Raw genomic sequence first — 15,963 nt, forward strand, 5'->3', positions numbered from 1 at the left:
TCAGGCCAGGATCAATGGTTAATGCTAAAACCATGGGATGAAAAGATTGCTGGGTAACAAGATATTGACAAAGTTTCAAATTATTACTCTGCAAATTACTTATTGATTACAAATGGGAAAAATGTACCTTCATAATGGAGAAATCTCGTGGATACCAACTTAACCAAGTGACCAAACTTAACCTCATCAGTAACTGGGCAAACTGACTTTATGTGCCTCCTGATATAAAGCACTGAAGACATAATCACCTGTGAAGCATTCTTGCCAAAAATGATTAACTTGAATCTAATCATGATAGAAAAATCAGATAAATCTAAATTGTGGACTATTCTACAAAACAACCGGCCTGGACACTTCAAAACTATCTGTCATAAAAGAGAAAAAAGTGGGTTTTTGATTAAGAGACGAAAGAAAGATGACAACAAAATGCAATGCATGTCCCTTGATTGTATCTTGGATTGGAAAGGAAAGCCAGCTGTGAAAGATATTATTTTATTGGAACGATTGTTGTAATTTGACTATGGAGTTGATGTTATTATTATATCAACGTTGAGTTTCTTGAGTGTGATATTGTGATTATATATGGCAGAATGCCTTTAGAAACATCTGAAAGTGTTTAGGGTTCAAGTGTCATGATATCTGCAACTTACTTTCAAATGATTCAGCAAAAATAATTATTGAGAGGGCCGGCCCCTGGCTTAGTGGTTAGGTGCGCGCGCTCCGCTGCTGGCGGCCGGGGTTCGGATCCCGGGCGCGCACCGACGCACGGCTTCTCCGGCCATGCTGAGGCCGCGTCCCATGTGCAGCAACTAGAAGGATGTGCAACTATGACGTACAACTATCTACTGAGGCTTTGGGGGAAAAATAAATAAATAAAATTAAAAATAATAATAATAATAATTATTGAGAGAGAGAGCCACAGAGAGACAAATAAAGCAAATGTGGCAGAATGTTAACAACTGGTGAATCTAGGTTGATGGTATACAAGTGTTTTTTCTATTATTTCTTTTCTAATTTGTTACACAGTGTGGGAATTTTTCAAAAATTTTTAAATAAAGGGGGAGAGATTCAACATAGAAGGGTTCAACATAGGCATTCCATGTCAACCAGTTTTAGAAGGTGAACAAAAACAAAAGCAAAAGCAAACAAACACAAAAGCAGAAAGAGTTAGGACCAGCTCATCTGTCTTTCCTGAGGTAACGCTGTCCTGAGTACAAGAAGCACTAGTCTGGTCAACAGTACAACTCTCGGAGAATTATGTTCCACTTTATACCAATTGCCTGTATTATATTTAAAAATAAAACCACAAAACCAACAACAGTTATAAAGGACATTTTTGGGACTTTGGGGAAATTTGAAGATAGTCTGTATATTAGATAATATTATTTATCAATGATAATATCCTTATTTGTGATAATGGTATTGTAGCCTTGTAGGAGAATGTTCATATTCTTAGGAGAGAAATGCTGAAATATGTTATCTGCCACTCTCAAATGATTGGGGGGGAGTGTGCGTAGATATGTATGTGTGTGTGTATGTGTATTTAGAGAGAGAAAGCAAATATGGTAAAATGTTAACAACTTGAGGATTTAGATAAAGGGTGTATGAGTATTTATTGTACTATTCATACAGCTGTTTTATAGGTTTAACGTTTTTCAAAATTAAAAGTTGGGGTAAAGTTTCCACATCTCCTTTGGGTGGCAGCTAACTGGTTTGGCTTTCTTTTAATATTACACTTGTGTTCTATCTTCCTTCCTTTCAGCCTAACAAAAGGATATATAAATGAATGACCTATGCATGTTTCCATATAGAAAACTCTTCTCCAATAAGACAGTTACTGCTTTAGGCTAGAAATGAGAGACAACAGTATGAAACAGTAGAAAAGTATGGGCTTTAGCGTGAGACTCAGGCTCAAATCTTGGTTCCAAAAGTTATTATTTATGTGACCCTGGAAAAGCTATATTTGACCAGGCACATAGTAGTTGTTTAATGATTGGTAGAGATTTGGGAGGTGGTAGTAATTATTATATCAAGGACACTGGTTGAAGACATTAACTTTTCTTGATATTTGCATTCTGAAATCACTATAAAATCTGCCCCTCCCCCCTTTTAAACCAATAAAAAAGGAATCACAACATTAACCAACTCAGAGGGAATGTCACAGAGGATAAAAAAATTTTGTTTAATGACATTTATAATGAAAAATTCAATGCGGCAAACATTTATTGAGTTCCTACTTTACAGGCACTGCACTAAATGCACAGTTCTTGCCCTTAGGGAGTTCATCACTGAGTGAGGGATAAATACACACTCCTTATAACACAGGTGAACTGCGCTAAGTGCTATAATAAAGGCATGAAGTATTACAGAAATACTGAGAAGGGAGTAAGCAGCTTGTTTCTCACAAGGATTATCAGGAAGTGCTTCAAAAAGGAGATAATACAAAAGCTACGAATTGAAGGACATGTAAGATTTCAACAGGTACAATGGGGAGTGTGTCATTCCAAGTAAGGGAAATGGTTTTAGCAAAGGTTCAGAGGAATGAAAGATCATGGTAGGTTTGAAAGGCAATGAGTATTTGGTATGGAATAGCTAGGTCTTCAGATGTGTGTTATGAAATATAGGAGATGAGACTAAAAGGATAATTTGGAACTTTATCATAAAAAAATGGCCTTGAACAGTATCCTAAGGATTTTTTGCTTAATTTTGAGGTCTATGAAAAGCTGTTGAAGTTTTCTAAGCAGAGCAATGACATGACCAGCTTTATCTTTTAGAAATTATAATAGAAGATAGACCTGAAAAAGATAGAATAAGAGGCACGAAGACCAGGTAGGAGATTGATGCCACAGTCCAGGTGAGAGAACTGAGGCAGAAGGAGGGAGCAAATTTGAGTCCTTGCTGAGGCTGAATCAACAAATGCACTTTGTTGGATGTGGTCGGGGAGAAAAAGTGAGAAATAAAAATGGTCTCTGATGTTTCTTTTAGGTGACTATGTGGACAGTGCTACTGTTAATGGAGATAGGGAACACACGAAAGAAAGTACCTGGATATTTGGGGGGTGGGGAGGTAGGGAAAAGGAAACGAAGTCAGCTTTCGATATGTTCAGTTTCATTTGCCCAAGGAACAACTTATATGTTGATTTCCAATATGCGACTGCAGATTTTGATAGTTTGGATGACTGTTAGCAAATATTCACTCCTCTTGCCTTCTTACTGTGGACGGAATATATTTCTATGCTCTGTTGATGTTGGACATTGATGTTGGTGAACCTGGGGCAAGCAAAGCCTTGAAATGTACTGCTCAGTGAGGCTTATGCATGTGAGCTTCAGATATCATCATGAGAAGAACAGGTGCTGGCTAGCTCACTGGTCCAAAGAGGATAAGAGACATACAGAGCAGAGCCTCCCCGGGCAGCTTGCTGACTGCAGCTGGTAGAGCTGTTCCAGCTAGATCTATATGCATGATAATAAATGCTTATTACTGTACATCACTAGGTTTTGGGTAGTTCATTAAAAAGAATAGCTGAACAATACTGCTTTTTTTTAATTTACATATTTTTTTTTGCTTGAGGAAGATTAGCCCTGAGCTAACATCTATGCCAATCTCCTCTATTTTAAATGTGGGTTCTACCACAGTGTGGCTGACAAGTGGTGTAGGTCCACACCCAGAATCTGAACCTGTGAACCTGGGCCACCGAAGCAGAATGTGCCGAACTTAACCACTACACCACGGGGCCAGCCCCACTACTATATATTCAGAGCATAAACAAATAACTGGAGATAATATCTCTACCAGTTGATGGCATAAACAAGTGTAGTAGTAGTCCCAGGTAATAAATACTCCCCTAAACACTCTCAAGCAGTTACTTCCCTCAAGGATTGCCTATTTGATCTATAAATCAGAGTGTTTCATGTCTAAGACTCTTTTCATGGAAGTAATTCAGTCATTTTTTTTGTGTGTGAGGAAGATCAGCCCTGAGCTAACATCCGTGCCCATCTTCCTCTACTTTATATGGGACGCCACCACAGCATGGCTTGACAAGCGGTGCGTCTGTGCATGCCCGGGATCTGAACCTGCGAACCCCAGGCTGCCAAAGCAGAGTGCGTGCACTTAACCGCTTGCACCACCCGGCCGGCCCCTAATTCAGCCATTTTTTATAGTAACTAAAGAAGTAATTCAATCATATCTGTGGTAACATTGGGAGAAACTAATAGTCTCAAGCATTATTAGGTGCTAGACATTGTGCTAGGTAACTAAGGAAGAGAAAAATTAATTTAAAAAAAATCAAGTATCTACTATGTGAAGGGCACTGTAGTAGATGCTTTACAAAGTTGAACACATTTAGTATTTAAAGCAACCCCATGAAGTACATTATTTTCCATCCCACCCCCTAGAGATTCTGATTCAGCAGGTGGGGGGAGTGACGGAGGTATAGAATATGCATTTTAAACATGCACTGTAGGTGATTCTGATGCAAGAGATCGATGACTCACCCTGAGAAATAATGATTGAGAGAAAGGAAAGAATGAATTTGTGTGAAGGCAAGTTGCCTACATTTTAAAAATTTATTCTTCTTTAGGCCGGCCCGGTGGCTTAGCGGTTAAGTGTGCGCGCTCCGCTGCTGGCGGCCCGGGTTCGGATCCCGGGTGCGCACCGACGCACCGCTTCTCCAGCCATGCTGAGGCCACGTCCCACATACAGCAACTAGAAGGATGTGCAACTATGACATACAACTATCTACTGGGGCTTTGGGGGAAAAAAAGGAGGAAGATGTGCCCATCTTCCTCTGCTTTACAGCTCAGAGCTGGTCTTCCTCAGCAAAAAGAGGAGGATTAGCACGGATGTTAGCTCAGGGCTGATCTTCCTCACACAAAAAAATAAAAATTTATTCTTCCCAGTCCATGTATTACTCTTACTTCAACCCATGACAAACGGACCTTATTCTCCTTTTATAAATGATTAAACTGAGGCACAGAGAGGCTAAATAACTTGTCTAAGGTTACCCAGCTCTAATGTGACAGTGCCTGGACCTATGAATCTAAATGTCTGCTAGATATCTCTATCTAGATGGCCTAATATAAGTCCAAACTCAACATATTCAAAGGAATTAATCATTTTCTCTACCCAACCTTTGCCAAACACAAACACATCTCTTCCTCCTCTAATATACCCAATTTCAATAAATGGCACCACCATGGACCCATTTATCCATGTTAGAATTCTCCCTCACCTGCTAAATCTAATAAATCGCCTTATCCTGTCAATTTCACCTTCTTAATAGTTTTCAAATTTGTTGTCTCATTTCCACCCACACCACTACTAACTTACCAGTAACAGCTTCATTTATTGAGTGCCTACACTACATCCAGCATAGTGCATTAATCCTTAGATCATCTCTGTGAGGTAGGTAATGTTATTATCTCCATTGTATTGATGAGGACTCTGAGGCTTAATAGCTCTGATCCTATCTCCTTTTGTCTCTATGCAGATGAGCTCTAGATCAGCACCTCAGCTTTTCCTCACTTCTTTCCCAGTTCTTACCTCTCCAACTAGTTCTAGAACATCTCCTCTTGCGTATCTTGCTGACAAATGGAGCTTAACAAGAAAAAACTAAACTGATGGCATCCCTTTCCTACTTTCCTATTATCATCAATGACACTTTTACAGTTTTGTGCTTTTTATGTGTGTGAGGAAGATCAGCCCTGAGCTAACATCCAATGCCAATCCTCAATCCTCTTGCTTTTTTTTTGCTGAGGAAGATTGGCCCTGGGCTAACATCTGTGCCCATCTTCCTCTGCTTTACATGGGATGCCGCCACAGCATGGCTTAACAAGTGGTGCATCTGTGAGTGCCTGGGATCCGAACCTGTGAACCCTGGGCCACCTCAGTGGAGTGCATGCACTTAACCCGTCGCACCACCGGGCTGGCCCCCGGTTTTGTGCTTTTTAATCTTAAAGTTTTTAAGAGGAATCATGATGTAGTAGAAAGGAGTGGGGAAGAAAGTTAGAATCTGACCTGGGTTTACTATGTGATTTCACATTTTTCTAGCTCTGTGCCTGTGCAAGTTTTATAACTTCTCTGTGCTTAAGTTTCCTTAAATAAAGAATGAGGTTAATGGTAATATTAACTCATACAGTCATATAGGGGTAAAATACAATATATAGTGTTAAATCCATTTTTGAGGGGAAAAAAATCTCCACAATGTGGCATACTCATAAATTGGTACTCCAATATATCTTAAACCCATAGTCTGGATAATCTTTGTCAGGCACGTCAATTTCCTGCATAAGTATCTAAAGTGGCTACACCTTGTCCACTGAATACAATATACTCAGCTCTGCAGACACTGTCAACCATACCACTGCCTACTCTTGCACCTCTCCAGCTTCACTCTATGAAACAATCCAATGGAGTCATTTGGTTCACAAGATTACGGCTTCTTATTCCTCAGCCTTGTCTCATTCTGTCCCTTCTATATCTCGATGCCCTCCCATTCCTTTTACCAATCCAGGTATATTCCTTCCTTTAAGATCCAGGTTGATAGCTAACAAACAGCTAGGGGTCTGGATCTAAATAATGAGTGCATGCAGTTCAAAACCAAAGCATGAACAGAGTTTGTGTTCAGCTCTCTTTTTATGTGGGGCCTGATTATGTAGGTATGACTGTTTATTATGCAGAACAATGTGATAGACTATAAAACCTGAAAACTTTCCTTAAACACAATGCCTACAAATGCTGCATAAAAATAAACATCCCTTGAAATGCATGGCTGAGCTTGAAAAAAGAGAAATTCCCAGAGGCCAAAAGTGAAGAGAGAGTTGAAAATCAGAATGGTGAAATGATACTGCAAACACTGAGGCAGGGATGTACTCTGAAACTAGAAGACAAGAACTGTTCAAGTTTCACCATGGGATTGCAGTAAGTCACATCCTCAGGCTCCACTTCTAATTCTAGTTCTCTCGCTATTTCCAACACATCTGCAGTTACTTTCCTCACTGAAGTCTTGAACCCCTCAAAGTCATCCATGAGCGTTGGAATCAACTTCTTCCAAACTCTTGTTAATGTTGATATTTTGACCTATTCCCATGAAACACAAATGTTCTCAATGGCATCTAGAATGGTGAATCCTCTCCAGAAGGTTTTCAATTTACTTTGTCCAGATCCATCAAAGGAATCACTATCTATGGCAGCTATAGCCTTACAAAATATATTTCTTAAATAATAAGACTTGAAAGTTGAAATTACGCCTTGATTCATGAGCTGCAGGATGGATGCTGTGTTAGCAGGCATGAAAACAACATTAATCTCATTGCATATCTCGATCAGAGCTCTTGGGTGACCAGGTGCATTGTCAATGAGCAGTCATATTTTGAAAGGAATCTTTTTTTCTGAGCAGTAGGTCTCGACAGCGGGCTTAAAATATTTCACAAATCATGTTGTAGACAGATATGCTGTCATCCAGTGTTTGTTGTTCCATTTATAGAGCACAGGCAGAGTAGATTTAGCACAATTCTTAAGGGCCCTAGGATTTTCAGAATGGTAAATGAGTACCAGCTTCCACCTAAAGTCACCAGCTGCATTCGTCCCTGACAAGAGAGTCAGCCTGTCCTTGGACGCTTTGAAACCAGGCATTGACCTCACCTCTATAACTATGAAAGTCTTAGATGGCATCTTCTTCCAGTATAAGGCTGTTTCATCCACATTGAAAATCTGTTGTCTAGTGTAGCCACTTTCATTAGTTATCTTAGCTAGATCTTCTACATAACTTGCTGCAGATTCTACATATCAGCACTTGCTCCTTTGCTTTGCATTTTTATGTTATGGAGACGGCTTTTCCTTAAACCTCATGAACCAACCTCTGTTAGCTTCAAACTTTTCTTCTGTAGCTTCCTCACCTCTTCAGAACTGAAGAGAGTTAGGGCCTTGCTCTGGATTAGGTTTTGGCTTAAGAGAATGTTGTGGCTGGTTTGATCCTCCATCTAGACCACTAAAACTTTCTCCATATCAGCAATAAGGCTGTTTTACTTTCTTATCATTCACATGTTCACTGGAGTAGCACTTTTAATTTCCTTCAAGAACTTTTCCTTTGCATTCACAACTTGGCTACTTGTTTGACACAAAAGGCCTACCTGCCATTCGGCCTATCTCAGCTTTTGACATGCCTTCCTCACTAACATTAAATTTCTAGCTTTTGATTTAAAATGAGAGAAGCATGGCTCTTCCTTTCACTTGAACATTTAGAGGCCATTGTATGGTTACTAATTGGCCTGATTTCAATATTGTTGTGTCTCTGGGAATAGGGAGACCCGAGGAGAGGAAGAGAGACAGGGGAACGGCCAGTTGGTAGAGCAGTCAGAACACACACAACATGTGTCAATTAAGTTTGCCATCTTATACGGGCATGGTTCATGGCACCCCAAAGATCACTGATCACAGATCGCCATAAAAAATATAATAATAATGAAAAAGTTTAAAATATTGCGAGAATTACCAAAATGTGACACAGAGACACAAAGTGAGCAAATGCTGTTGGAAAAATGGCACTGATAAGAGTTGCTCATCGCAGGGTTACTACAAACCTTCAATTTGTAAAAAAGGCAATCTGTGAAATGCCATAAATGAAGTGCAATAAAATGAGGTATGCCTGTACCTATGTTTTAAATTATTTATCTAAGTTTATAGAATTTAGTTTTTAATAATGACTGTGTCTAAAAACTGGCTTACAAAATTCCTGAAAATTTAACAATCAGTTCTCACAAGCCTGTGAAAGCCATGTCCAGGATACCACTAGATAAGTATGATTCTGAAATAGTTACTTCTGAATGACATCAGTGAAAATGATGATTAAGAACCTCTGAAAATCCTCTCCTCCATAAAAGCAATGAGAACACTGGAAAAGATGGCCAGAATCAATTTTTCTGTAGTCTGGAAATTAATGAAGGTTCCCAGCAATTCAAGGTGTGTTTATTAAAGAAAAATGGCTGAAAAGTGAGCTCTGTGCAGTTGTAACTTGCCCTATTCCAGTCTACCCTATCCCCAGTTCTGTGGTCGCCTTGAAAAGCAACAACCTGCAATCACAGTGAAAACAACCAGCCTGGCAGTCATGCAAGATGGAATAATAGATTAAAGCTCCTTCAAATCCCCATTTCCAGAGAACTGTCATTACTTGACCTGTCTGGTGGTTCCCCGGAAGACCCCACTCATAGGCTATCTTTATTTGATTTGACTTGGAGTGGCCAGTGGAAACTGCCTTTTTCCCCCAGAGACGTCTGTTAAAAACAGTCAGAGACAATTGTCTAACAGTGCAGCTGCCAAGGCAGCAGATAACACGTCAAATAAGAGGTTAACCAAGAAACTCAAAAGGGAAAACTGAGAAATGAGATGTCCATAGGGGGTTTGAAAAGCTCTGATATGAACCTTGGTATTGAAAAGGCCATACACATGTCCAGGGTTGTGTACATGCTCAGGAATGACATGAGAAGGCCCTAAGGTCAAAACTCTGGCTAACCTTGAGACTGTATAAGCAAGAAGCAGGCAGAGTTTTAAACTGCTTGGCTGAGTGTTGACTGCATACCCCAAATTACATACAGAGCCCTTCAGCAAAAACTGGAATACCTATTGGTTCCAGGCATGTAAGGAAACCTCTACCCAATCATTCTTTCAGGAAACCATATCCAAAGAACTAAAGGAAAGTATGAGAACAATATCTCACCAAAAAGAGACTATCAATAAAGACATAGAAATTATTATTTAAAGGACAAAACAGAAATGCTGGAGTTGAAAAGTACAATAACTGAAATGAAAATTTCACTAGAGGTGTTCAACAACAGGTAAAAATCAGCAAAACTGAAAAATAGGTCAATTGTGATTATCCAATCTGAGAAAAAGAAGAGAAAAAAGAAGACAATGAGCAGAGCCTCAGAGACCTGTGGGACACCATAAACATACCAATATATTCATAATGGGTGTCACAGGAGAGGACAGATAGAAGGGGCAGAAAGAATATTTGAAGAAATAATGGCTGAAAACTTCCCAAATATGATGAAAAACAATCTACGTGCCCATGAAGCTCAATATATTCTGAGTGAGATAAACTCAAAGAGATCCACACATAGACATATCATAGTCAAACTGTCAAAAGCTAAAGACAAAGAGAGAATTTTGAAAGCCACAAAAGAGAAGTGACTTGTCAAGTCCAAGGGAACTTTAATAAGAATAAGAGTTGATTTCTCACTAGTAACCAATTAGGCCAAAAAAAGTGGGATGACATATTGAAAGTGCTAAAAGAAAAACAGTGTCAATCAAGAATTCTATATTTAGGGTCGGCCTGGTGTGTTCTGCTTTGGCAGCCTGGGTTCGGTTCCCGGGCACAGACCTACACCACTCATCAGCTAAGCTGTGGCGGTGACCCAGATACAAAATAGAGGAAGGACTGGCAACAGATGGTAGCTCAGGGCAAATCTTCCTCAGCAAAAAAAAAAAAAAAAAAAAGAATTCTATATTTAGCAAATCCATCCTTCAGAATTGAATGATCAACTTCCATCATTACAGCATGAAGAGCTCCACAACCTGCTCCTAAGTGAAAATTATGAAAAGTAACAACAAAGAAGAACTAAAAGGACCCCCCAAAACAACAAAAAACCCAAAAAACAAATTATGAAAAACTCCAAAATGAAAAAAAAAAAAACCCAGAAAAAAACCCAAAACATTCAAAGCTTTTCGAAATGGTGGTCCAAAGAGCAAACAGCAAATGAAGAAACATCTACTCAAGAAAATCTAGAAATATTTGGCGGGAAAGGTGAGAATCTGTGGTATTTAAAGAAAGACTTCCACCTGCCTCCCTACTCCCAGCTCAGTGAGGTGGAGGCTCCACTCCAGATTGCTGCAGCCAAGAACAGAGGGCTGTTTTTCCTCACGGATACTAGCTGGAAGGCTTTGTTCCTGGGAGAAACAGACTTCAGTGTGTCTCATCCTGTCCCCAGCTGTCTATTGTTGAGGCCAAGTCCCAAGTGAGTGTGGTCAAAAGAAGGGGGCTCCCTTCTTTTACCAATCTCCACTCATGGAATGGAGACTCTACTTGGGACATGACACAGTGAGAATACTGGAGGAAGTGCAATACAAGGGAAGTGCAAATTCCAACCACAATGAGATAACATTTCACACTAGGATGGTATAATAAAAACAAAACAGAAGAAACAATAGTAAGTGTGGGTAAGGAGAGATTTAGAAAAATTGGAACTGTCACACGTTCCTAAAATCTAAAATGTAAAATGGTACAGCTGCTTTGGAAAACAGTCTGGCAGTTCCCCAAAATGTTAAACATAGAGTTACCATATGACCTAGCATTTCCAATCCTAGGTATATACTTAAGAGAACTGAATGATTCTATTTATATGAAATGTCTAGAATAGGCACATCTATAGCAACAGAAAGTAGATTACTAGTTGCCAGGAGTTGGGGGGAGGGAAGAATGGGGAGTGACTGCTACTGGTTAAAGGTTTCCTTTTGAGGTGATAAGTATATTCTGGAATTAGTAGTGGTAACTATTGCACAAGTTTATGAAAAAAAGTCCATTGAATTGCATACTTTAAAAGGGCAAGTTTAATGGTATGTTAATTATATTTCAAAAAAAAAAAAGGAGAGAGAGAGAAAAAGAAATAGTTACTTTTCACTTGGAATTTGGTCTTTATGGCTTAGGAGGTTGGCAATCACTTGGTCAGCCTTATGCAGTGTCAACCAAACACTAATAGCTTACCTCAGTTCCTGTTTCTCTCCAATCCCAAGCCCGACTTCCCCCTGGCCACACTTTGCAGTCCTTATAGGTTTTAGTAGAGCCTTGTACTTTCATTTGCCCCCAGGAGAGGGAAGCAATTTCAGGGGAAGACATAAGGAACTTAACTGAACCCTGAAATTAAAAGAAAAATATACTAAATCAGTTATAAAGTAAGGCTGAAACATCTCCAGAATGAAGGACCTATACTATATACAAAATATAATATATTTTAAAATATAATACTATATACAAAATATACTAAGCCCTGGTCCTCTATGAGTTAAGAAGCCTCTTTTCTCATTTATGTGGTTGTCACTTCTTCTCTAGAGGTCTAAAAAGTAAAATGATATTTTATCCCGAATCATCCAACTATGGAAACTAGACACTACAATTACTTCTCAGACTCTAGAGGGAATTTTCACGATATTTTTTTGAGAGATAAAATTAAAAGGTGGAGACTCTACTTGGGACATGACACAGTGAGAATACTGGAGGAAGTGCAACACAAGGGAAGTGCAAATTCCAACCACAATGAGATAACATTTCACACTAGGATGGTGTCAACCTTCAGCAAGGTTGATACATCCTTTCCCCCAACAGCAACTACTAAGCTGGACAAAACTGTCAAAATAACCACTTGGTACTCTAGAAACATTGAAGGCATACTAAAAATTAAGAAGTGCTTATTTATGAAAACCACTGAATTTTAGATAAGAACAGTAAGATGTTTTTTTGTTCTTGCCTGGGATTATTCCCATACCCCCACATCAATTCTGTTGGTACAGAGGTTTAACTTGGTTGGGGCAGGGCATGACAACCAACAGTCTTGCTGCTATGGCCAGAGGCGGCTCACTTGGTTTAGAGCATTATCAGTTAAACTGGTGATCCCAGTAGCAAGCAAATATGGATGGCAGGTGGCTCTGCTTCCTTGATATTGTGGGCCTGTTTGGGGCAAACAATGGATTGGCAGAGTGGGGAAGGATTTAACAGGAATTTCTCAGCAGTGACATAGCCATAGGGGCTGGATAAACTCTCCACATATCCCAAGTGGACTAAAGGCTGTGAGCATATGCATCAATGACTGGAGTAGGCCTAAGCCCTGCAAACATTCTGGGCCAATTGAGCCTACAGCACATGCAAAATGGAGAAGCGAGAAGGCTCAAGAGGACTCAGAGGAGTGTAAAAGCCAGGGAGGACATGAAAACAGCCTGAACACTGAATGACTCCCCAGTGCATATACTGATTCCTAAGTAGAGAGTGACAGTCTTACTGGCTTGAGGTGTTTGGACACAATCTTTGATTAATTTTTGGCTGAACACTAAGCTATATAAACTCAGTGGAGACCCCAAGGAAGCCAAGTTTAAAAATAAAAACAAGAAAAATTACTGAAAAGATTCCAGTGGCCACACATTGCATGGGAGACAGAATTCACAGATTTAGTCTAGGCAAGTGACTAAACACAGACAAATAAACTAACAACAACGTGCAGGGGAGAATCAGAATCCAGACTTCCTACAATATCATCTAGAATCTCCAGTTTTCACCAAAAAAATTACAAGACATGCAAAGAAACAAAAAATGTGACCCGCACTTATCACCTGAAACTGTATTAGAGTGTTCCTATATGTTTGACTTAGCGAAGACTTCAAAGAAGCTATTATAAATATATTCAAAGAAATAAAGGAAGCCATGTATAAAGATTTGTACAAAAGTATGATGACAATGACTCAATGAATACAGAATCTCAATAAAGAGATAGACATTTCAAAAAAGAATCAAATGGAAATTCTGGCTTTGATAAGTACAATAACTAAAAGGTTCTTGTATTAGTCAGGTTCTCCAGAGAAACAGAACCAGTAGATTATATATATTAAGAGATTTATTTCAAGGAAGTGGCTCATGCAATTGTGGGAGCCGGCCAGTCTGAAATGTGTAGGGCAGGCTGGCAGGAAGCTAACTCTTGGGCAGAAGTTGTCATTGTAGTATTGATGTGTTATTTCTTCTTCCTCAAGGAAGCCTCAGTTTTGCTTTTAAGGCCTTTCCCTTGATTGGATGAGGTCTACCAAGAGTATTGAGAGTAATCTCCTTTATTTAAAAGTCAACTGGTTGTAGATGTTAACTACATCCACAAAACACCTTCACAGCCACACCTAGATTAGAGTTTGATTGAATAACTGGGTACTACAGCCCAGCCAAGTTGACACATAAAACTAACCATCACAGTTCACCCCTTGTCAATATGGCACCTATATACACGTCCTTAAACCATATTTAATCTCCAAATAAAGTCAGAACAAAGTGATACTTCTGCCTAATATGAGTAACTACTAGCCCATTTTTGCAGCTTCAACTTCTGAAAATCCATTTTTAAAATGTATTATCTAACAAAAGACATAAACATACTGTTTTAGGTGCTGTGGGAGGAAGATACAAATTTATAAAACATGATTCATGTTCTTGAGGAGTTAATATTACATTAGAGGAGAGAAGACATATACAAATAATTATAATATAATTTTTTAAAAAGGTACTTTTTTTTAAAATGAGGTAACTTTTGAAAAGTGGTGTAAGGGAAGTATAATGAATTTTTGAGTGTTGAGACAGACTTCTGTATTAGTCTGCTAGAGCTTCCATAACAAAATACCCCAGACTGGGTGGCTTAACAGAAATTTGTTTTCTCAGTCTAGAGGCTGGAAGTCTAATATCAAAGTGCCAGCAGGGTTGGTTTTGGTGAGACCTCTCTACCTGGCTTGCAGATAGAGTCCTTCTTGCTTTGTCTTCACGTGGCCTTTTCTCTGTGCTCGAGTGCTCTTAGTGTCTTGTCCTTTTCTTATAAGGATACTCGTCCTATAGGATTAGAACCCCGGCTTCATGACCTCATTTAACCTTAATTACCTTCTTAAAGGCTCTATCTCCAAATATAGTTGGGGATTAGGGCTTCAACATATGAATTTTGGGGAGACATAATTCTGTCCATTAGCAGCTATCCTATGGCAGTACACAGTCTTGATTCCCGTAGTTTTGTAGTAAACTTTGAAACGAGGAAGTGTGAGACCTTCAACTTTGTTCATCATTTAAAAAACTGTTTAGGATACTCTGGGTCCCTTGCATTTCCATGTTAATATTAGGGTCAACCTGTCAATTTCTACCAAAAAGCTAACATAATTTTGATAGGGAGAATCTCTAGATCAATTTGAGTACTGCCATCTTTTCAATAGTAATTTTTCCAAACTATGAACAAGTGATGGTTTCCCATTAAGACTTCTTTAATTCCTTTCAACAATATTTTTTAATCTTTAAGTCTTGTATTAAAAAAAAATTGTTCCAAAATATTTTATTATTTTTGAGGCAACTGTAAATGTCATTATTTTATTTTATTTTGGATAATTTATTGCTAATGTATATAAATACACTTGACTTTTGAGTATTTATCTTGTATTCCGCAAACTTGCTGAACTTATTAGTTCTAATTAGTTTTTTGGTGGATTTCTTAGAATTTTCTGTATACGAGATCATGTTATTTATGATAGAGATTGTTTTACTTCTTCCATGCCAATCTGGACACCTTTTTTCTTTTTCTTTTTTATAATTTTATTTATTTTCCTCCAAAGCTCCAATAGATAGTTGTATGTCATAGCTGCACATCCTTCTAGTTGCTCTATGTGAGACGCGGCTGGGACACGGCCTCAGCATGGCCGGACAAGCGGTGCGTCAGTGCGCGCCCTGGATCCGAACCCAGGCTGCCAGCAGCAGAGCGCGTGCACCTAACTGGTAAGCCACGGGGCAGCCCTGGACACCTTTTTTCTTTTTCTTGCCTAATTGCCCTGGGTAGAACTTCCAGTACAATGTTAGATAGAAGTGGAGATAGCAGACATTCTTGTCTTCTTCCTGACCATAGGGAGAAGGCATCAGTTTTCACCATTAGGTATATTAGCTGTGAGTTTTTCATAGATACCCTTAATTAGGTTGAAAAAGTTCCCTTCTATTCCTAGTTTGTTGAGTGTTTTTATCATGAAAGAATATTGGGTTTTGTCAAATGATTTTGAGGCATCTATTGAGATGATCGTGTTGTTGTTGTTTTGCTTTATTCTATTAATATGGTGTAATATATTGATAAATTTTTAGATGTTATACAACCTTGCACACTTGGGATGAATTCCACTTGGTCTTGGTGTATAATCCTTTTTATC

At 38.9% G+C, this 15,963-nt stretch overlaps 1 protein-coding gene across 3 annotated transcripts in view; it reads right to left on the bottom strand.

Annotated features, from left to right (window-relative positions):
* AAMDC (adipogenesis associated Mth938 domain containing) overlaps window positions 1–15,963 on the bottom strand; it is a 33,197-nt gene that overhangs the window by 9,282 nt on the left and 7,952 nt on the right. For all 3 annotated transcript variants that reach the window (XM_058545531.1, XM_058545530.1, XM_058545529.1), the window contains exon 2: window positions 11,756–11,905. In XM_058545531.1, the coding sequence (XP_058401514.1) occupies window positions 11,756–11,887 (132 nt within the window). In that variant the 5' untranslated portion in view covers window positions 11,888–11,905. The remainder of the gene's footprint in view (window positions 1–11,755; window positions 11,906–15,963) is intronic.

This window comes from Diceros bicornis, chromosome 7, assembly GCF_020826845.1.
Source record: "Diceros bicornis minor isolate mBicDic1 chromosome 7, mDicBic1.mat.cur, whole genome shotgun sequence".
Classification (NCBI taxonomy): Eukaryota; Metazoa; Chordata; class Mammalia; order Perissodactyla; family Rhinocerotidae; genus Diceros; species Diceros bicornis.